Here is a 24,004-nt window from a genome sequence, read left to right on the forward strand (position 1 = left end):
TTAGAAAAAACAGGCATTATATTATATGAAACTTGAAAAAGGAAATGAAATTCTAAAACATCAAATAAAATATTCAAAGATATGAGACATTCCATGATAGACAAATGAATATGAGCACACGGCAGAGGAGAAGAAATAACGCTTTAATAACTTGTCGCGTGTCCTCATTCACAATACAATTACAGATTATTTGTATACTTGCAGGCTTCAGATTGAAAGCTCTCTGCTCTCTGTATATTAGTGGAGCTGGAATACAAGGAGGTGCTGGGTTCTCCGAGAAGAATTTAATAGTGGCGGAGCACTAATTTGAAGTTTCGCTTGTAACCTCTGGGTGTTCCAATTCCCGCCTCACCTATAACAGAATTGTTTTATTTCCAAATCGTAACTTCCATTTATAACCTTCCTGATATCCATGCATAATGCATTTTTATAGTGCTCACACACAGGATCACACAACGATCACATGAGAAAAGAAAAAAGAAAGGTCATCTAATTGCGCTGCATGTTAATGGAGGATAGGAAAACATGGTACAGTGACGAAGATTCACTGCACAGGTACGTGTTAAAACTGAAGTATGTGTCATATCTGATGAGGCTGGTGAAATGAAAAAGCTCAAAACAGCCTTTTTCTTGGCATACAAAATGCCTTAAGGATATTCCTTGTGGAGAGCCCAAGGCTGACTCCAGATCTGTGCAAAGTTTCTTTTTTTTTTACCTACAGGCAGAGTAAGGGACAAACTCTCCTTTAACAAGAGCTGCCGGGAAGGAGACGCTTTTTGGAAATTGAAAAAGTGCTCACAGTTTGTGGATTTGTTTGTAGATTTCTGGATTTGCAGTTTAATTAATTATTCGACTTGGCATTTTGCCTCAAAGGAACTAATGATTACTTCTTATTTCTTGATGATTCAATACGACTTTAGGACATTTGATTCAGAAACAAATTAAAAGACTTACTTTATACAGATTGTAAAATATTGCACTGAAGGGCTGCCCAGTGTTCTGCTGAAGACGACACAATGTGGAGCATCAGTTTTTACTGCAGATGGTCGTATTACTTGTAGGAACAGTAACACTAGACTTAACATTCATATTAGTGCAATGTGGCAGAAATAGTGGTAGTAGTAATGGCAGTGGCAGTAATTGTGCCAGTTTCTGATTTTCCATTCTGGCAAAGTGGTCTCATCTTGATTATTGCACTTCAAAGTGTTTCAGACTGATTCTTACTGAAGCCGGCGTAATTTGATTATTTCTTTTAGCAGATCAATACATTCAATTGGCATCAAAACTGATGCTACTAGTGCAATGAATGATTCATTACACACCCGCAGAGACTTTCAAAAATAGTGCTTCACCCAGTGATTTTGTGAATATCACTGTGAAAACATCTCACATAAAGACTTCAGAAGGCTGAGCCACTGTAGCACAACATATCTGTCTGCATGTCATGGTGTCATTGATTATTCCGTAATGTGCACCTGAGTGCCGCATATGCACGCTAACACCCTGACAGATGTATTTGCTGAGTACAAATGACTGAGGTGTGACAGTGGTCTAGAGATAGAGAAGCCGATCAAAGAATCTCAGCAGGAAGACAGATAGGAGGGAAGTGAATGAAGAGTGTTTTCCCCTCCATCAACATCCCCGAAGCACAGCTTCAGTGATACTCACTTGTACTTCGTGTCAGTGGACGTCTGACCACTGACATGTGGTTATTTTTCTCTCCAACTGAGGAACATGTTCAGTTGGTGCTCTTGTAGCGTAGTAGACTGACACAAGTGTGTGCTCACTGTGTGTGGAAAATATTCACATAGGAATTAAATGTATTGGTCAATTTTATTTTCTCCATCCAAGGAGAAAATGTTAAATAGCAAAGGCAAACAGAGGACAGTAGTATAGTATATGTAGGATTGCAAATTTCATGCACTTTCCTTAAGCAATGGTCGAATGGGTTAATAAACAATAGGCCATTGATTATTAACAACAGATTATAGAAATGCTTTTCCTTCAAATATGCTGTACATCAGTGGTACATAAGTTAAGCGAGTCTAATAAAACAATGAAGCTTTTGCTTGAAAAACCTGCTTGTGTTTCCCTGTCATTAAATCCGGCTGCAGAGAAACACACTGATGACACAGGTGTCTGTGGAAAAACACACATATCACATGAGTAGCCTGGGAATATGTGGCATGTTTGCTTTCTGCCAGTCAACCAGGTTGCAAAGGAAGTTTTTTGTTTTTTTTTTTAACTTGTATTTCCACGCCGTTCCATGCATTTGAAAACTAGTGGTCCATAAGCAGTACAGCATCATGTCTGTAGCCACAATTCTTTTTCTGCTAATTACACAAGTGCTTTGGTTAATGAAACTACACAGAACACAAGGGCCAGAGAAATTACCCAACAACGAAAAGAAACAGACATTGATGGTAAAATTTTTAACGGCAATTAATCGACTAATGGTTAATCATTAATATCCCTTCTGTTATGTCCACTCTATACAATAGCCTTCTCAATGAATGAACAGCTCTTGTCCACAGTAAAGGACTGTTCAGGAAAATTCCAAGAAGAGAACCAACAAGGATAAAACACAATCTGGAGGCATTTAATTTCTGTTTATGAGAACAAAAACTCTATTTTTTTATGAGCTTGATCATAAAGATGTGTCCATTATCAGTGTGTTTGTGTGCCAGTGTCTATTCAGATGTAACCAAATGTAACCAATAACCAACAAGAAGTTAGAAATTGTTATTGTCTGATATCAGCTGATGTGAATTAATCGTGACATTTACACAACATATTGCATAAAATACACTAAGGGTGATTTATAATTCTCCAATTTCTCAGTAAAGTTAGCTATTTCAGTGCACTGCAATTCTTTTTTACTAATAAAACTTTATTGTTGATCTGTAAAATGGACCTCAAATCATATGCAAAAAGTGGCTTTACAGTTGTATTATCACAAAGGTTGATAGTCACAGTAGTTAAAAGCAAAAGTCAATCAAGTTGTAATACAGAGCAGCAGTAGACCGTGCGACGCCAGTCACAGAGTGACAAAAATGGCACAGCAAAATGTCAGATGTTGTCACAGCAATCAGCTCGTCACTGCTGCTCTTCATGGGAAACAGCACCTGTTTATCTACTGATGCAGTGGCCACTGTTTCTGACTGAAGTGGTCTGAATACAAGGTGGCGTCACGCGGGGTTGCAGCAGTAGCTAGTCATCCTCTATGGTGGTGTATTACCTACAGCGGTATTTCATTTCATAACTGTAAAGCCCTGCTTTGGTCCTGGTCTTGACTTGATCTCAGGCCCTTCAAGTCTTGATCTTCTTGCTACTCTGAGATCACTTGCGATGGTTGTGCCACGTCTGTAAGTGGCCATGCTGTTAGCGATTGTGGGAGTGAAAGACAGTGTTGTACCATAAGTTGTTGCTACTGTGGCTGAAGCTGAGACTTAAATACACTGTAGCTACAATCTTCCCTGCAAACAAAAGTCAATGCTGAATGAAAGGAAAGTTCCATCTTCAATTTACTCGGAGCGCACAGAAGTCAATAATGGGCAGATTATGAATGTGAGTAGTCTCCCTGAAGAAAAGAGACTTGAAAGAGGATAGACAATACACACGCTTGGCTGGTTCTATACCTCACTGGAACAGAGAGAGAGTAGTCTGATAGACCTACACCCTCTCCACATGCTTGATCTATGCCATCAGATTCAGGCCCCAATTTCAAAAAAACGACAATGCTCTTTCTAACCTCAGCAGTTTCCTGGTAGACATGCCTACCAAAGGTGTTTTGGTACTATGATGCTCCTGAAACTTGACCACAGATGAAGACTTCTTTCAAGAGAGTAGTCCATATTTTCTCTTTCTTTTTTATATTATTTTGTGCTACCATGCTTCAAATCCAGGTCAACTCACAAACCTGTGATTAACAAGAACAACCTTTCTGCTTGCATGAATATGACAGCACAATCATTATAACAAGCACTATTTATACGTGTCACCACTGATGTAAGCAATGTTGATGAAGGATTCAGGATTATCATTGAAATGGTGAAATGGGAAAGCAGCCCTGCAACTTCACATTAGCATCACACAGTAACTAAAGCAAATGCTCTTATTTGACGGGGACAGCTTTGGCAACACATAGTGTGAAACAGAGCTGTGAAATAAACAACATGCATCATGATATAAATATAGTAGTTATTCCATATGCACAACTGTGCAGAGCAATCTGCCTTCGCATCACTCACTGATAACTCCCTGCCCACTCTTTGTAGATTTTCTAAACCAGGCATTGGGCAGAGCTAGCTTCAGACCAGTGGTTTAGTTACCGTTTAAGCTAATGCGCTCTTTTAGCACAGAAATGCAGCCATTACCCATTAAACACACTGGTTTGGTCCTTGTACTTGCTGGTAAAGTTAGTAAATATTTCCTTGTCCATTCGCTCTCGCCGCTCTTGGAATAAAAACATTATATATTTTTGCAAATTCATTTAATAGGTTAAAAATGTTTTTGTTATAAAAACACAGCTCTGAGCACCTTTTTAGTAATGATTTCTTCAGATCTTTGGCACAGCCCCAGCCCATTTTTGGAAAAAGCTAAAAGGTCTGTGGCTACAGGCTTCATGTAATGAAGTGGTGCATTTAAATGAGAGATAGCTCAGTAACAAGGAGGGGCACACTTCAGTCAGATCAGATGAGTAAACACTGAAAGAAAGTGGAAGCTAGGGGATAAAGAAAGGGTCAGGAGGACAACTGAAAGAGGGGAGAGGGAGCACAGAGGAAAGAGAGCAGATCTGCATGCAACCTTTTTTAACATAGGATTAGGAGATTACAGATTATTAAGGGGAGAGTGGCCACAAAGGCACATGAATACATTGTAAAAGGCTAAAAATATTATTTATGTTGCAAGTTATGGCTGTAACCTTTTATCCGAAATTCAATTATCTGTTCAAACTCAAAGGTTGTATTCAAAATATACAGCCTGGAGGCCCATCATACTGTTTGAAGTAAGTAAGTTTGAAGCAGAGGGCACAATGAGCGAAGCTTGGCCTTCGATCCACTTTGAATCTATCACTAAGAACAATAACAACACAAATGGAGGTCACAAGCAAACTAAACTATCCTCCCGAGTGGACAGTCACAACACCAAAGTGTCTGAAAAGCAGCGTGTTATTTGCCATAGATGAGGAAGTAAGGAACAAATCTGTGGCCTCATTTGTTAGCTTTTAGCTCCACTTTAGTGAAGAGGCAGAAGAGGCATCACAGACAAATGAGTGATCAACCTCACGTGACTAAGGCCCCCTTTATACCTGGCATTAAAATGTGTTTTCTGCGATCAGTTTGCAATCGGATAGTGCCTGACCACTAACTTACACACACAGTACAGCTGTAAATACACCCGAAACGCATTGAGGATGGATTGTTATCCGATCTGCCAAACCACTTCGGGAGGTAGCTTCGGGAGACGCATTGTGACCACATTGAAGAGAAGCGTAAATGCAATGTGTCTCTGTCTCCCCTCCACCCACAACAACTACATGAGCGGAAATACAAACACAGCTAATGTAAAAGCATTAAAGCAAAACTGCACAGTCTCCTCTGCTTTTGTTCCTACTTCTACTTCTACTACTACTACTACTACTACTACTTCCCTTGGGGGTTCAAATGCATATGGTGAAGTACTATCCAATCGCTATCTGATCACAGAAAACACATTCTAAGGCCAGGTGTAAAGGGGGCCTAATTTTAAGCGAATAATAAGTCATTCCATCTCATTTGTGTGTGGGGGTAATTTAGATATATCTGTGTTCATAATGTTGGTAGATTTTACAAAAAGAAACTAGGAAGTTAAGCAGGCTTTTTGTAAACAGCAAGTGGCCGTGTGATCTCGTACTGCGAGGCTTAACCTCCTTCCTTTCCGTGGAGTGGGTCTGCAGGAAATAAAAATGCTGGTCTGATTTTCTCCATGGCAAACTGATGCCAAAACAAGTTTTATTTTGGTAGATGCAAGTGGGCTGACAGTCACAGGAGCTTCAGAGCAGAAGTCTATACCAACGAAAAACCACAAAAACAAAATGTTTGCACAGCTATTTTTCGTAGGATACTGCATTGACTTTAAATTATTTGGACAGCCTAAATACTGCATTATTCCTAACCATAAAGCAGGACTCTGTAAATCTGGTAATTTTTTCGCCTTTTTCTCTAAAGTGCTTCCCCCTGTGTCCACCTCTTTATCCTCACTGTCATTAGAACTCACCACTCACACTCTGCCCTACCGGCCATGTGCATTTGTTTTCAATGGAGCCAGCAAACGCAAGCTGTGAAACCATGTGCAAATACACTTTTGGGCCGAGTTTTCCGCTAAAAGATGGTAGGGGGAGTGGAGACAGCCCCCAATCTCCCGGCAACAAGCCATTTAACCATCACAATGATTCTGAAGCTGTTAAATTACCTGTATAATCCTAACCATAAGCAGTTAATGCCTAAACCTTACCTTAACACAGTGGTTCCCAAACTTTTTCTGTTGGGCCCCCCTTTGGAGGAAGACATTTCCCGGGGGCCCCGCAACATTTTTGCTTTAGCGATACAAATAACCTCAATATTGCTTTGTGAGAAAGCAATTTTCAAATAAAAATATGAAATGTGCAATTATAACTATAGTAGCGTCATTTTTTAAAACAATAAAAATGACGCTATCATTTGGATAACAAAGAATACTCTACAAATATCAATCATTTGCTGTGCAATACATTTTTTTGTGTTAACAATACAAATGCTGTCTCCTGCCAATGTTTTGAGACAACACACAGAGAGGTCTTTGGTGGCATTTTCTGGTCTTGGGTTTTGGTCATCGAGAATCATTGTTCCGTTCAGCTGACATGGGCTTGTTGTTAGTTGCACAATTTTCTTTTTGCCCCTCAGAAACTTCTCTATTATCCAAACCTTGTCACCAGTGTAGGTTTTGTTGTGGTACGTCACTTAAATGAGTCCAGCTTACAGCGAAACCAAAAGTTCCACCTGCTAAACTTAAGTTAGGACTTTAAAAACAGAACAGAACAGAACTCGCGCACCCCCAGGAGAGTCTCCACGCCCCCCCAAGAGGGCCCGCCCCCCGGTTTGAAAAAGGCTGCCTTAACATAACCGCAAATCAAATCTTAGCAATAAAACTTAATCAGTTCCTAACAAATGAGGTTCTGCTCGTTCGAGGACTGCTGGTCCTCACAAGGCAAGTGTTTATGCCAGAAAAGGTCCTAAATAAGTAACAAATATAGGTACACCCATACATACACACACACACACAAAGTAAGAAAATAAGAACAAGCAAAGGAGAAATTAATGGAGATTTGCAGTGTCAGCAGGCATGTTATAATTTATTCATCTCTACTTGGTTTAGAAGAATAGTGACGATTGGGAAGCAACCAAGAATTTTTTATTATATTTTACCGTTTTATGATACTCAGTCATTCAAATCAAGTACACTTTATGAGAAGAGCAATCAGCATTCATTCAAATGAGTGTTCAGCATTTGGGTGTAAACATCGGTCTAAGAGAAGAAAACAGTTTTTCCTTTTTTAGATTTAACACTGTTTAAAAAGCACAAGATTTGGATTAAAATGTAATTAAAATTTAAAATGACCATTGCAAGGTAGGAAATTTACAAACTGTCAAGAGCAATTTAATCCAAGCTGTAGGGATGCTAGTGTATTCATGTGAGGCTGCAGTCTAACTCACAGCAGAAATATCTCATGGAAGTATGGAGGGGGGAAAAAAATAGGGAGCGGCAGAAAAAAGGAGACAAGAAAGAAAACCGATGACATTTGTGACTGAAATGCAGCTCTCTTGAAATTTCTAGGGGTTTGGAGACTCATTTTATGCAAACTTAATGATGTTGAGGGGGGGAAATGGTGCTGCAGGAGCAGAAATAAATTTGGGAAATGATATTAATTCAACTCCATATAAAAAATAATTTATATGAATATAAATATTAATTACAGTGGAAACACTCATGGTAAAGCCCCAGAAGGCAAACATGTATATTAATGCAAGAGTTACATTCATACCATAACATTTATTTACAATTTTATACACACTGCACATCTTCTGTAGGTTTCCTATTAGTGGTTTGTTGTCTTTTTTGTATTGTCAGTCACTGTGTTGCATGTTTTATATAAAAGTTTTTTTTTTTGGTATCTTTTAATGTAATATACGGTGTCCTGAATCATATTTCTATTAGCACTGATTTCTGTTCTGATGTATTATTGTCCTGTGTACTTGAGTAATGCTTTGAAATTTCAATTTTATATTCTGTTTGTAGGGTGACACTGTTGTCTGTCCTGGGAGTTCACTTGAAAAAATAGCCTCTGGCTAAAACCAACAGATTAAAAGAAATGTTTATCAATGTTCACTGTCCCTATTAAACCAAACAAGTAAACAAATACATAAATAAACAAATAAGTACATAAATCAGTTCTGCATGATCTAAAAAAGAAAGACACTCATTTTCACTCCTATAAAGTCCATGATGGATAATTACAGTGGAAACCAAGTTATTAGCCTATTAATGAAAAACAAAGGGATGAAAAATAAACATCGTTAAAGCTATTGTGAAAATGACTTGAGACAATAGCGTGACAGAGGCGGGGGGGGGGACGGGGGACGAAGAGGCTTCGAGGCACTTGTTATTTTCCTTTGCAAGTCTTGAGGGAAATAGCAGACATCAGTGTCGCAGCTCCAGAACAATGTGGTGTGAGTTTATGAGTGAAACTGCAGTGTTTAAGTGTGGGGACATGAACATCTCAGAACAGTATGCACGAGAGACACAACAACAAACACACGGCGCAAAACCACCTCGACAGAGAGCGGGGTACAGTATCTTTGATGTTAAACCCTCAAAATGAGACCTAAATGAACACACAGATGCACACACACACACCTCCCAATCGCACTCAAGGCAAATGAAAGCAAGATAAAAGCGCGGACTCTGATATCATCCGCCCATCTGACAGAGTTCCCTGTACAAATCACATCTGAGTTTAAAATAATCAAACTCTCCTTACCCACGCAGCAAAACTGCCCCAGTGCATTCTTAAAAGCATCACTGTCACTTCACAAGCAATTAAGCATGAGCTTAGTCCTGATAGGTTGTGACCATCTCAACACAGCAGTAAACCAGAGAGAGAGAGGAGCAAGAGTGCATTTCATGTATTTATGTTGTTACATCTCATGCCAATACAGCTCATTTGAATAGAAGTGAATAAAGAAAGAGGGGGAGAGTGAGTGACACAGAAATGGCCAAAGGGCCAGTGCATCACATTTGGCAGTGTATCGTGCACAGTAATGGACAAAGGTCTTGGACTAAATTACATTCCAACTACCACAGAGCAAGTGTGCATCTGGAGCTATGGTAGTATGAAATTGAAAAAAAAAAGAAGAAAAAAACTGGTCTGAAAAACCACAAAACAGCAGAATGAATATTGGATTTTGAACGAATATTATGGAGCAATCAAGTGACGGCAGCCGAACATTTGCTCACCATCCGGCAATTACCTTTTTACGTCTACAACAAAAGAGCCAGTGGAGTGTTTCCTGCAGTTTTTGCTGAGGATCATGACTGGTGGAGCAGATGGTGGAAATTTGGGATAACAAAATCTGCAAGTTGTTCATTTCAAAAATCACTACAGCCATATGTTTTTAGTAGATTACCTATTAACAATAAGAGACCTAGAGACATAGATGGAGATGTACAGAGACAGACAGGAGGACAAAGACAAAGGCAAAGTGAGAGGCTCTGCCATGAGATGTCTACATCACAGAGCAGGGTGATTCAGTCTATCAACACCCACAGAGCCTGTCCATCCTCATAAAAACAGTGATTGTGACTCGGCTCACCAAGAACAAAACATGGCATTTAGCTCCAAACCCTGAACTGGTACACCCACACAGACACAAATTCATGATTGAAAAAAAAACCAACAACAACAAACAAAAAACATGATTAAACACATTACAGAAAAACGGATATAACAAGCTCTCTGTGTCAACTTAAATGTCAGTGCGCACTGGGAAGTCTTTATGACATGAACACACGCGCAAACAGACAGGTCCACCTCTCACACAGGAAAATTAAGATCAAACACAAATGGATTATTCTGCAGATTAGAGGTGTAACTACTCTCCTGAATGATGGCTTAATTCAGACATAGATAAAACTCAAACAAAGGGCTGAGTGATATGGAAAAAAAAAACATCACGTTATACTTCTTCGTATCATTCGATTCCGATATACAGTATATGTCACAATATAAATCACATCAATATTTCTGTCAAGCTTAAGGTTCCCCTTTACTCTAAAGTGAAATGCAAAGATAAGAAAATGTTATTTTGATTTAATTATTAGGCCTTTTTCCACAAGTTGAACATGACAGCTGTAGCACATGTTCTGCAAATTAATCTAGACAAATAAAACAGGTACATAGTAAATAACTTAAAGGCGACATAGAATGCTTGTATCACACATATATGTTAGTTATGGAGGTCTACTTACATATATTAACTTGTTTTCATGGTTAAAATCCTCCTAATCGCTGCAAACGAGCCGATCAAAATATCTCCTCACTGGCGCTCTCGTCAGCCGCACTGTTTCAGACCAAAACCACACCCCCAGAACCAGGACTGTGTTGTGATTGGCCAGCCAACGAGAGCTTTCCTACTGTACTGTGATTGGCCAGGTACCTGGAAGTGACGTAATAGATAGGCCAGCTCTCAGATACACAGCTCCCCCTCTGGCACGGTGGATGCTCTGCATCTCAGCAGCTACAACGAGAGTAGTTCTTCTTCTTCTGCAGTTGAATGTACGCAACCGGATGTGCCCGGACTAGTGCCCGCACCGGGAGGCGCTACGGTGGTGAGAGGAGTGGTGAGGATTTTTGATGACGACATCAAACTACGGAAGTGCCGATCCGCTTCGCAGAGCCCAGGAAAACAATACAACACTATTTTCTCAGCAGTGGCTGAACTGTTTGTTCTGAAGCTTTAGGGTTTCATAAACGAGGTAATGACGCAGATACACACACAAACGCAGCGTTAATTGGAGCTTCCGGTCTATGTGGGCTTTAATACTTCCAGGTTCAAAGGTGAACAGAATAAATAATTTGATCACTTCTAAACATTACATTACATTACATGTCATTTAGCAGACGCTTTTATCCAAAGCGACTTACAATAAGTGCATTTAAACATTTGGGTACAAATAAGAGCTAGAAGTAAGTAAGAGCTCCTAAGAGCTAAACAAAGATAAATATCAGGAACTACCTTCATGCTGTGTCTTTTTCTTTGTAGAGCTCAAAATAGGTTAAATTGAACATGCATGTGGGCCACACGGTTGGTGTAGTGGTTAGCACTTAGCAGCAAGAAGACCCAGGGTTCGAGCCCCGGTTGGGTTCTCTGGCTTCCTCCCACAATCCAAAAACATGCAACATAGGGATTAGGTAAATTGGACACTCAAAATTGGCCATACTGTAGGTGTGAATGTGAGAGTGAATGGTTGTTTGTCTCTATGTGTGGCCCTGTGATAGATTTGCGAACTGTCCAGGATGTACCCCGTCTATCGCCCTATGTCACCTGAGATTGGCACGGCACTCCCCCGTGACCCTCCGGTGGGGGATAAAGCAGTACATAATGGATGGATGGATGGCTTGACCAATCTGACATTGAAGCAAAGTACGACAGCTCCTGAAGCTCTTCTTCTATCATCTCTCTGCAGTCCGTATATAGTGGGGGAGAATTGTTTGAGAGAGAATATTTACGGCCAGGGAGTTGGTAATGAGGGTCAAATACTTTTATCTTCTATTTTTTTAACTGTGCTTAATTGCACCTTGTCTTTGGTAATAAAGCATGCGATATCACCGTGTGTTGTATGGCAGGACACTAGAATGAGAAGACTCTATGGTCTGCTGTTGTGGTGCAAAACATCACATTAGCTTTAAAGGGACAGCCACCGGCATGTACTTTCTCAGACTGTCTTGCTTTGTGTGTTCTCTTGCTTCGGGTGTCGTCTTCTCGGTCTTCTTTGGGAACACTGATCGCTCAAGGTTTCTTTTGACTCACTCTCACTTCTGGCATGTTGGTGCGCATGGCTGCAGTCATGAAAACATGACTCCCCCTCCCGCTCGTCTTACACTGTGTGCGTCAACTTAACGTCACATCACGTCATGATGGGTTCAAAGCACCGTTTCTCTTCCTTTACCTTGGCTGTTCGGGTTGTCTATCAAAATGTGGATGAAATTAATTTTATCTAAGGTATATCAAGTGTATCTTGATATAACAGCATTATAACAAACAGAACTCGCTTTTTTAACAGCTTTTTCCCGGCCACAGTCAGACTGATGGCAAATCAAAACCACTGAACTCTCTGTAAAATAACCAGACACTACCTCACCATAACCATGTGCAATATTCTGTGCAATTTCACTTCCTCTCCCTGATAAATGTGCAATACATCCCAGTATATATCCCATATATATATATATACATATACATATACATATCTATATATATATATATATATATATATATATACACATACACATACATATATATATATACATATATATCATTATCAACCCTAGCTACAATTCTAAGCTAAGCCCCAGCACTGTGTGAGTCTCATCACAGATCAGATATGGCGTCAAAGCCATAAGAAATATCAAGTGAATTGTATTTATGTAGCACTAATTAACAAATCACAATTTGCTTTGACAGGCTTTTCAATCAGTACATGTAGCTGGTTTGGGATGGCTTAATACCACTTGTGGGTGTCAGATAAAAATCACCTACTTTTGTAAACTAATGATAACTTTTTTTATTTAAATATGGCTTTTTCTTTTGTCATGTTTTGACTTAAAGTCAAATGTGGTGGCACATGTGTAGAGTGAAATACTTCCATGATATTTAGGGTTTTACTTTTGTATTTTACTGATATCCCAGCCAATTATTTTGATTGATACAGACATTGAGTATTGTATTGGCTCATTTCGAGTTCAGGAAAGGACCAAAAATAAAACCCTTTTATGAGGGGGACAAAAATGGAATTAACCTTGGATGAAGCTACAGATGAGGGATCTCTCTCCCAGAATGGACAAACATAAAACTGATGTCATGCATACAAAAAAACATACATTCTACACAAACAAAATTGTGGTGTGTGTGATCAAGGTCAGAGTTTCTGAAGGCAAATACACACACACTTTTGAGTGCACCACCAAGAGTGAGGCAGACGGCAGTGTGACAGTAACACCAGTGTCGTCACCACTTTTTCAGCCAGTGGAAGAATTTGCACTATACCATCTGTTACAAAGCAATAGCTTCCGGTTTCAAAATCATTACTACACGACCACAAATAGATAAAGACGAAAGAAAATGCATCTCTAAGCACTGCAGTGAACAAATAATAATTTACATGATGATCCTGCAACACATTAGCAATAAAAAGAAAAACATAGGCTCATGTTTATACATTAGCCTTCCTGCTGTGCCCTGTAGAAAAGATGACAGCTAAATGACATGGCTGTTTCTTTTCCAAGCATTCACCCCAACAAAGCCAGACCTAAAACCTCGCATAACCCAGCACCAGAGCACAGACATGGCAAATAGCCCGTAGATCATCCGTCTCTCAGCATCAACTCTGGGACTTTAGATTAAAATAAACCTTACTTGGATTCCTCGCTGAAACAATAAAATGATGAACCCACACAAAATCTTATTCCACACAATGGATAACGCTTAATTCACCCCATTCTGCCATCCCGTATTCCATTAGCTATCTTCAACTTTTTGGTGCTAGTGTCTCCCACACTTCTGTGTCTGACTACGCGTACTTTTCCAATGGGAACGTGTCAATTATCTTTCCACTGTCTTTCCAACGCGCTCCTTTAATTATCCATCTAAATTTGCTACTCCCTCATTCTCTCAGAAAACTGCAAAAAGAAGCATCACCATAGAATTTATTTTTTTTTTCAGCTGAAGAAAAAGGACATCTTGAGGAAGCGCTGTGAACCATAGAAAAGTCTTTCACACTGAACAGCCTCATGTCACGTACATGTTAATGATGAGCTGCCATATGGCATCAGTGAGTCAATGACACACATGCACATGAGAGCAGTCAATCCCAGATCGCGACTCGGTCAGGAGGAGCCATAGATAAGGCGCAGGAGACTTTTGGAGGTCATGTAAGGTATGTTTTTCCAGCCTTTTGCTTCAAATTTATATGTAAATTGAAGTTTTGATTCATTGATCAGACATATATCGCTCAGAGAAAGCAGGTTTACATTTTCAAAATTAAATCAAGTGTTACAATATGGCAGCAGAAATAGTCATAAACATTGTGAATTGGATTGAAAGGACTCTTTCCTGTGCCTACTTTCAGCAGTACACAGTCATTAATTAGGAAAAGGCAATACTAATCAAATTAAGGCAATACATCTATACATCTCCCTGTTAATTAAGGGCTTAATAGGTAAAGTAGATGCAGTAAAAAGTCTTTCTGAGGGGGTGAAATGAGGGAAGGAATCGTAAACAGGAGAGGGAAGGCAATAAAGGTTTTTGGGCAGGAGGCTGATCACATAATGAGAATATGAGAGAAAGAAGATTTGCCTTGTCTGGAGGAAGCGGGGACCCTTTTTTGCTCCATAGCCCCGTGTCTGTGGGTGATTGTGTAGAATATATATGGGTGCTCTGTGCGAGGAATATTGAACCTTTTTTTTTTATCCAATTCACTTAGTCTAAAGATTGATTCTCTATCTAGAATTTACAGAAGCAATTAAGAGTAAACGTCAGTTAGGTTGCATAAAACCTAATATAGGCTTTTCTTTCAGCCTGCAGTACAATAGTTCTAGACTGTTGTAACAACTGCAGCCATCCCGATCAATACTAAATGGACTCCAGATTCAAGCAGAGTGTGAGTCCCCTTACCCCAGCTGAGTTTTGGGTACGATCTAATAGAACAGTGAATTTGAAAATAAGCATTTAATAATATGACACACATCTAATCTAGTCCCTATTCTCTGAAACCGATCCAACAACTGACCAGTAACAGTTAGACAACAAACATTTGAAATACACTCCACACAAAATCTCAGACAAAACAAACAAACAAAATTATAACCCTGAATCAGTTTTGATAACCTCCATATCAGAAAATCCTCTTCATTTGAGATGAGAAGAAGGGAGGCGGGAATATGCATAACCTCCTACGCATACTTCCTAATCCAGAAGGCTGTTCACTGGCGTGTGTAACACTCTGGCAGTTCCACAAAGACGCATGCAAATGAAGGTAAGTCTCAAGTGGTGCAACAAGGGAAGAGGGGACCGAAAAGCTACTCACTGTCAACTGCTGAACACAAATATGGAAAAGCTTAGTCCCGGTAGCTTTTTGATATTCAGGGAACCTAACTCACCAATGGAGAAACAATAAGTCACTACGCCCTGCTCTCACTGTGCCCATTCTTTTGACAGTTATTTTTTTCTTTACCTATCCACAAACTATGTGAAACAACAACTCAATTACTTACAATGACTACGCAAAGCCTAAAACAAAAGTGCCAGCAATATAATTTAATGACCTACTCTAGAATTATATAAAACAACAATTCTTTAGACCCTAAAATATATGACAATATTCCTGTATATTTCTAACACTTCTCTGAAAACACAATCGTCCGCTAGTGCTTTAGGAAGGAAATTAATGCCCCACTTAGGCTTTATGAAATAGAAGGGGCCACATTTCAGAAACAGAATAGCCTAAAAGGTGTCTTGTTAAGATGCATTCATGCCAAACATGACACATTTTTTTTTTGGTGTGATACAAAATCAATGCAAAGACGTGTGTTAGATGCAAGTTTTGTGTTAGTCACACGAGTAACTGGTCCAGTTGCTCAAGTTAAAATAATTGAACTAGAGAAAATAATCAGTGCTGAGAACATAGCAATGTTGTATCAGAAATTGAGAACTGCTGTTGTATGTGCACAACCCGATGGACGAAGACCGGGCGTACTAACTGGTAAATAAATATGCGTGTGTCACTTCAAGCTCCATGTTGGTTAGCGCTCAGGCAAGTAGTTGCCAATTGTGTTTACTCAATACAAATGATTCAGCCACATGGATACAACATGAAAAATCACTTAGCATTCAGTGTGAACGTACCATGAGTCTCTAATCCTGGCTTTCAATTATCGACATAATCACACCTTTGTTCACTCACAAGCATGATGTTGATATGGATGCATTTCTTGAAGTAATAGCGGAGAGGTGTAGCGAGGAATATTGGAAGAGGAACTTACGTTGCCGAGGTTGCTGAAACCATGTTCCCTGGCGATGCGGTCAGCCTCCTCTGGTCCCCCGTTGATCTGGACAGCCCAGGTGTTGGTGTAGACCTCTGCAGCATCAGTCCCCTTCAGTTCAGCGATCAGGAGGACGAGGACTGTCCACAAGTACAGCAGGGCCACCCTGGCATCCATGAAAAGGAGAACACCTCACAGGGCGGTCTGTTTGTTCGTCTGTCACTGCTTCTCGGGCAGAGCGGGGCTGCTCTACCTTACAGCAGCAAAGTAGACCAGTGGCCTGGAGACAGGAGGACAGAGCCAGCTATGAACACAAACATGGCCTTCTTAACTGGGTCACACTTGGACCTGATTTAGAACAAACAACAGTCAGAAAACAAACCAAATATTGCCAAGAAAAAAATGTAAGAAATCTTCACTTGTTTTATGCTTTTTACCTCAGTGGACAGCAAACTAAGTATATCTTGTTCATTATTAAAAAATTGCATCCAACCAACCACTTATTAGGTATATGACCAGGACCATTATTTGAGCAGATGTCGAAACAAAATCAAAAGAAGAGACTGGGACATTCTGCTGGCCTTTGATTTATGGTTCGATTTGAGATGAATGAAAAGAAACCTCTAGGGTCAAACATAAAGGCGTGGAAAGGTGTGCAAATCCTGCACTGATCCTAGGAAAGATCAGGAGGATGCAGGTCTAAATGCCTGTGCAGTCCCACTGCTGATCCCACCAATGTGGCATCATGGCGTCATTCAGTGAGTCCCTGATCTCAATCTCAGCCACTGAGATTTGAACACTTGTCTGTTATGTTCCAGTATTGCTTTTTCCTGTTGTTTTTCTGGAAGGATCGAGGTAAGGTAAGGTAAGGTAAGGTAAGGTAGGGAAAGGAAAGGTAAAGAAAGGCGGAGTAAGGTGTTGTTGTACCAAAAAGAAAACTACTTTCAGGACAAACAAATGTATCCATTAGCAGGTATAGGAAAGGGCATTCGTATGGGGAGAACAGGACAGGTTGTTATTCTCATTGCAATGGCAGGATGTTTTTGTCAGTCGGTCTGTCCATCATTTTAGTCCCGAGCATTTTTCTGAGGAAAACTGAGAGGATATGCGATTAACATAAATGTTCCTCAGTAAGGTGATGGGCCAACACAAGCTGCTACAATGACAGTGACTGAGCAATGACTGGGGCCTTGATGGATGACGGTGTCAACACATCCAAACTCTCCTATAGGAGTTTAATTCTACAGAGATTCCCCAGCCTATCTGGTCTATTACTACCACCAGGAAAAAAATATAAGCAGGAAACTTGAAGTTCCAGCTCTATTTGAGTTTCCGGTCACTTGCCCTTATGCTTGCATGTTGACGTCAGTATAAATACTGGTCACTGATGGTCCCCAGAGGATGACTCATGATGACACATGTTTTGATGACCTTTATTCATTGCCACCACCACCATACCAACACTAGGCCTCAATATATCTGCTTGCTCATACTCTCTGAAGATCCCTTTCCTCTGAGTGCTCAGTGATGTTTTATGTTAACTATGTTCGTGTTTTTTGATCCAGTAAGCTGATTAAAGGTGGAAGTCGCTCCTCTGTGGCCACCTCTCAGAACAAATTAACATTTTATCCCCAGCTTCTTTAGACTCTGAGAATAGCAAAATCATCAGTGTGCAGCTCTTAATGGAAAAACAGTTTAAATTGTGGTGTCTAATGAAGATTACAGGCTTTATGTTGCCACAGGGGTTTTAGTTTTTCTGTTTAATTAACATTTTTTGAGAAACAATTGAACTTCTGACAGGTAAGACAAACCTACAGTAGAATACTCTGTTTCTATGGCTATGGTTTCTTCCACTCTTAAACATTTAAATAAAACCTTTTAAAATGACTTCCAATTCAGTGGTGATTATTACGTCAGTGGTTAAAAGCTCACACGCTCACACAAAGGGCAATTAATTACAATTGAAAACAATAAAAAAGAAAGGGCACACAATAAAGGAATAACAGTGCCATTATGCCAGAGAACAGTTTGGGTATATGAAAACATAAGGAGTGTTCTGCATCCCTGGCATATTAAAATCTAAAAATCAAACTCATTGTCCGTGCATTATTGTATCATGTCAGCAATAGAATGTGCAGTTTCCCCAACATACTGTACGTTAAACTGTGGCGGCCTGGCGAACATGACATACGGTGGACTAACTGGGGAGGAATGAATGTTTTGCCTCAGTTTTTTATGTATGTTGATGAATGAATGTTGTGTTTTTAAATCATACTTAAAAAAATTGGGAGCAGTGTTTCTTTTTTAAATATCACACAATACACCCAATTGGTCCAATCTTGATTGGCTAATCACACCTGTGGTAAAGGCTAGGAAACCTTTAAGTTAACAAGAACAGAAAGATTTTGATTATTTAACCAAACAAATAAGCCAAGCAATGGAAAAATATAAAGACCAGAAACCAACGGAGGACGACTGTGGATATGAAGAATCAGTATTGATTTTCCACTGTGACTATGAGTACTGTCAAATAACCCTTTCTCGAGGACTTGGAAAACAAAACCTCCGAACATCTAATTGCAAGAATGTCTATTGACAGTGAGCAATTTCAAGTGTAACAAGGCAATTGATTTTCAGCTAAGCTTGTTTTTGCTTCCTGACAATGCTCTTCCCAATGCAGAGACACATTTCATACCTTTCTTTAAACCAACAGGGATTTCCTTCACCCATCCCTATTCCAAACAATTGTCCCCTGCTTCCAGGAAGTTCAGCGTATGCAAATTATTTAAAAAGTCGAAACTCACAGAATAAATCGGTGTTTTCACAGATACATTTTGGAGTGGGTGTGATTTGAACGCAGCAGGACAGGTTGCGGAAACATGGCCAGGGGCTGTCACTCTCTCCCATGGAGCAGCTCTTCTGAGCTCATTAGATGCAATGCCGAAGTCACAAAAACAGGAGCAGGGGGTCTGCTGCTACTGAGGGAAGCGAGGAAAAGATAGATGGAGAGAGAGGTGTGGGTATACCTCCTTTCAGACAGCATTGCAGAAAATAACAAGCACATAATAACACTGCGTCCAAAACACCTTCTCTCAAAGCAGGCAGGAGAGGAGTTAACAAGGCACTGCTTACTCTTGCAATATACATCAAAGGTCTAAAAGTGAGATGAAACCAGGAGAACTGGACACCTAAACATCTCCACTACAATGAAAATAGAAAATCAGTTGCATAACCTCTCTTAAGATAAGTAGTGCATTTGAGTGTGTGTGGGCAAGTGGAAATGTAGGGGTGGATAAGTGACCTGTGGTAGGCTCAAATAACAAGGCAGTTTAGAAGTATTAATTCAGCACTTTTTTGTTTACAGCTACTGACAGATCACCACATGTAGCTCGGTAGCTCATGCTGAAAATGCCAGCGAGAGTTTTTTGATCATGGGGAAAAAAAAGGAAAGACAAACACCCATGAAACAGCAGCAGCAGCAGCAAGCTGCAATCAAGACACTTTGCTTAGATACCCTTAGAAAATTGATAATGAGCAATTCTCTATTCCCGCTCAACACTGACAGCTGAGGTGCCCTTCAGGAGCGCCCTTCACCCTCACCCACTTCAGAGATGCTCAGCTGCCAACACACAAAACAACTGCCTTGTATAAATTAACCACAGAGTGATTCCTCTCCTGCCGTGACTGGCTGGCGACCTGTCCAGTGTGGACTCTACTTCTCTAGCCCAATGTCACCTGGGATTGGTTTCAGCCTCCCCTGTGACCCTCATCGTTCCAATATAAATATTGGATAAATGGAGAGATAGATGACTTGTCCTTTTGACATCAACTTGTTTTTTTACACCAAGAACATGGAGAGATGGGTCAGAAATGCATTGTCCTGAATGTGACAACATATTTATAACCTGGGGCAGACGCCTGTACATTGTTAGATATTCTTCAGATTGTTGCTTTGCAGAACACAAGCGATACGAGATGAATATTGATCACTACGCATTACACAAAGAATGTCAATGAAGATCTGAGCAGAGTTAATACATTCCTATCAATACAGTGATGATAAACTGTGGTACATGACCTTTCAATTCAAACAAATGTCTGTTGCATTCAAACCATTGTCAAATGAGTTCCCGCAATGCTGATTAAGCCTCTGGTGCAACACCACTGTGTGTTTCTCCATATTTTAGTGCTTGTGTAGCACGCGGACAACAACAACCTCTCAACACAGCAAGTGAGTAGTTTTATGTCAATAAAGATGGAGGCAACAGCAACATTGTACTAGTCAAGGGCAACAACTGCAAACAGTTTGGAGTAGAACTGAAAACATAACAAACACAAAGGCTTAGGGGGTGAAATCTACTGGCGTAGCCGCACAAACACGTCTGATAGAGTTGCTTGATAGAACCTGCTTTCAGGTGGAAGCAGCCAACATGTGTTACAACATAATGTTACATCATTTCTCTTCACAACCGCTTTAAGGCTATATCAGTACTTTGTCTGTATACCTTATTAAAAGGTTTTTGATGTTGCAAGCTGTATAAGTTATGTGAAATAAACAACTGGTTTAAAATGTATAGCTAAAGCCATTAAAGCCACTAAAGCCACAAAGAAGCAGCAGTATGAGGTATACTATTGGCCACTACTGCCTAAAGACATAGTATAATTTCCTTGACTGCAAGAATTTGAGGCCATTAGTTTTCTGAATTATTTTTAAACTGCAAGCTGCTGTTTATATAAAATTATGTCCACGTGTCTGAGACCCTTTCACATTCACTTGAATGAATGATCATTTTATGATTTATTTTTAAAAGAAACTTTTTATAGAACCAGGTTTTTCCAATTCAGCCAATAAAGCTCATTTTATATTTCTAAACTCTAAACATATTTGTGGATATTTGTGTGACTTTTTAGATAATCAAATTGCAGGCATCCCCGCCAAAGAGTTTATTAAAAATACAAATATCCACCAGTATATCATCAACTCTTTTTACCCAAATATCCACATTGGCATTAAATGTCCAGTGTCAGTCAGCTGCTAGCAGAGTGGAATAATTAACAAATGGCTCCATCTGCTTGGCCCACATTCCCCCCTTGACATATTGATGTAGTGACATAAAGTAATAGCGATAGTGTGTTGTATAAAACATAGTCATCATCTTAACATAGAGGTGACTGCACTCTGTGTTTAGAAGCGGTGGATGCAGCCTGGCACCGGCTCAGTGAAAACACAGCTTCCACGATGGACACTGGGAAGAAAATGATTCCGTCCACCAAACAAACAGCTCACCTCATAAAATCTCTATCAGCCTAAGTGTATGTTGTTTTAAGAATAAGATCGATAATTCATTTCACTGTTAGACACTGGTTTCAGACAAGAAACTGAATTTTGTGTCTCTTTATAAACCTTTCACTCCCCCGCACCAGATTCCATAGGGAAAATCAGTGATTTTAGCTCACAGGATAATGGGTGTTGCTGGTCTGCTGCTGCCTCATATGGTAAGTTTCAATCACTGCAAATCAAAACAAAGGATTTCAAACAACAAAGTCACAAGATAACAACACATTTGAACGTGCTGATGTAGGCAGCAGTGGATCAACAACTCCTGTGTGCAGTAATGTAAAAGCACTGATTTTCTCAACAGAATTTGGCCTAACAAACAGTGTGTGTAGAGCTGCAACAAAGGATTATTTTTAAATTGTTTAATTAGTTGATTATTATCTTGATTAATCACGTTCTCAAACACAAACCAAAATGATTCAGTTCAATGAAACCGGAAAATATTCACATTTAAGGGGGCGAAAAATCAGAGAGCTTGTTTAAAATATATAAAAAAAAAAAAACTCAACCAATTGTTTATTAAAATGGTTGATGATTAATTTAATAATCAATAAATAATTCATTGACTAATCATTGCAGATGTGTGCAGGTTTTCTCTGTATTAATATCAGAGCACAAAGACGCAACATAAAATAATGTGAAAGAATAACAAATCTAGGTCTAGTGGGGATGAGCAAGTGTGATTTCCATTTGTAATTAAAAAGCATGGGAAGCTGTGACAGCACATGTTGCTGCCCACCAGTCAAAGTAACACACGACATGTGATCAGGGCTGCCTCATCAGAGAAAACCAAGACACATGAGAATACGGCTCCACACTTGAACTAACTCTGACAGCCAAGCTTCCTCTCCGGAGAGAGAAAAAAAATTGTTGCACTTTAGAGTATGATTGGAAAACCAGAAGCACTGTGCGGCGTCTTGTGCTCAGACAGGACAGCGGTTCACGGCAGGAAGCGGTGATTATCTGAGACACACTGAAGTGAGCGAGGACACTGTGACTGAGTACCACTAAAGTCCGATCCATCTAAGCTCCCACAGTCTGCGACCCGGAGAGATGGAAATACCAGGCAAACTGTTGTTGAGGGCAGCAGCAATGTGTCCAGCAGAAATAATCAATCCTATAAGTGATGGGATCCAACCCAGTTTTTAACAGCCATCTGAATCTTGGCATTATTCCCCGTGTCAAACTAACCCTCATCCACAACACTCTGTGTCCTGGTTTATATACGAGTTCCACAGTTGAAAAGTTTGTCTTCCCGGCTTCTGTCGCCTCAAAGCTCCTAAAAGCACACACCTGAAGAATTAGCACTGTCAACTCAGTGCTGGTGACAAATTAGCAGGAGTGGATAGGTGCCGTCTAGGGAGGAGTGTGTATGTGAAGCACTCAGTCACGCTTCCTCTGGCTATCAAGAAGACAAAAAAACAAACCCTTTTAATAGCTTTTATCTCCTCAGCTGGCCTGGACATGATTTGGGCCAAACAAGGAGAGGCACGGAGGTTTTGTTTTATAAGGTAACATAAGATATAGTGAGGTAGCGTAATCCAATTGTGAGGGAAGCCCTGGAGCCGTGATGTTTGCCTCAGCTGCTGTGACCTTGATTTCATCCCCTGTGGAGATCGTGGTGGGACTTGCACGACAGGAAAACAATAACAGCAACCAGAGGACAAGGCAGGAGGACTTCCATCACTTTAACTGGAGTGTTTTCCCAGCTTGTTGGTTAAAAACAGAGCACCCTTGGTTTTCCTTGCAACAGTCATACTGTACATGTGGTGCCAGTACTGAGCCTGTCGAAATGGAAGGTCATAAGGGGGATTTGTCCCCTCAGTTGTATTTTCTGCCCCCTTTGTTTGAATATTATACTTCTACAGAAAACAAATGAGAACCACTAAATTATTGGACGATGTACGTGTGATAATCGGACTGCATTGTTGTGCTGAAAGACTGGAGGGCGGGAGAGATGAGAGTCACGATACGCTGTTTCTATGCAACATCCCCTGCTGATTTTGACTGAAAGTCATTTATAAATACAAAACAGTACAGAGGTAGGCCAATTTACCAGTTCCCATAATGACTTATTAATCTGTCTCAATTAATTAGATTAATCAATTATTACTTGTATTAAATGTACATTGACAGAATACAGATTGGAGAGACAGACGAGTGTTATTCGATAAATGTTGACATATGTTTGGCAATTTTGGCAAATCATTTTATTATTAGGAAAAAGAGGAAAACATTGGTTGCCATGATTTCTAAGCTGTGCATCAGCATCTGACATATACAAAAAAGTCAGTTTATGTTCTCTATACTCCAATTAATTTGCATTTAAC

The 24,004-nt window shown here is 39.9% G+C and overlaps 1 protein-coding gene across 1 annotated transcript in view; it reads right to left on the reverse strand.

The window, feature by feature from the left end:
• Positions 1-24,004, reverse strand: part of furinb (furin (paired basic amino acid cleaving enzyme) b) — a 104,025-nt gene that overhangs the window by 78,320 nt on the left and 1,701 nt on the right. Inside the window, exon 2 of the mRNA XM_058646023.1 lies at positions 16,337-16,616. Within this exon, the coding sequence (XP_058502006.1) occupies positions 16,337-16,513 (177 nt within the window). The 5' untranslated portion in view covers positions 16,514-16,616. The remainder of the gene's footprint in view (positions 1-16,336; positions 16,617-24,004) is intronic.

Source organism: Solea solea, chromosome 12 (assembly GCF_958295425.1).
Source record: "Solea solea chromosome 12, fSolSol10.1, whole genome shotgun sequence".
NCBI classification, from domain to species: domain Eukaryota; kingdom Metazoa; phylum Chordata; class Actinopteri; order Pleuronectiformes; family Soleidae; genus Solea; species Solea solea.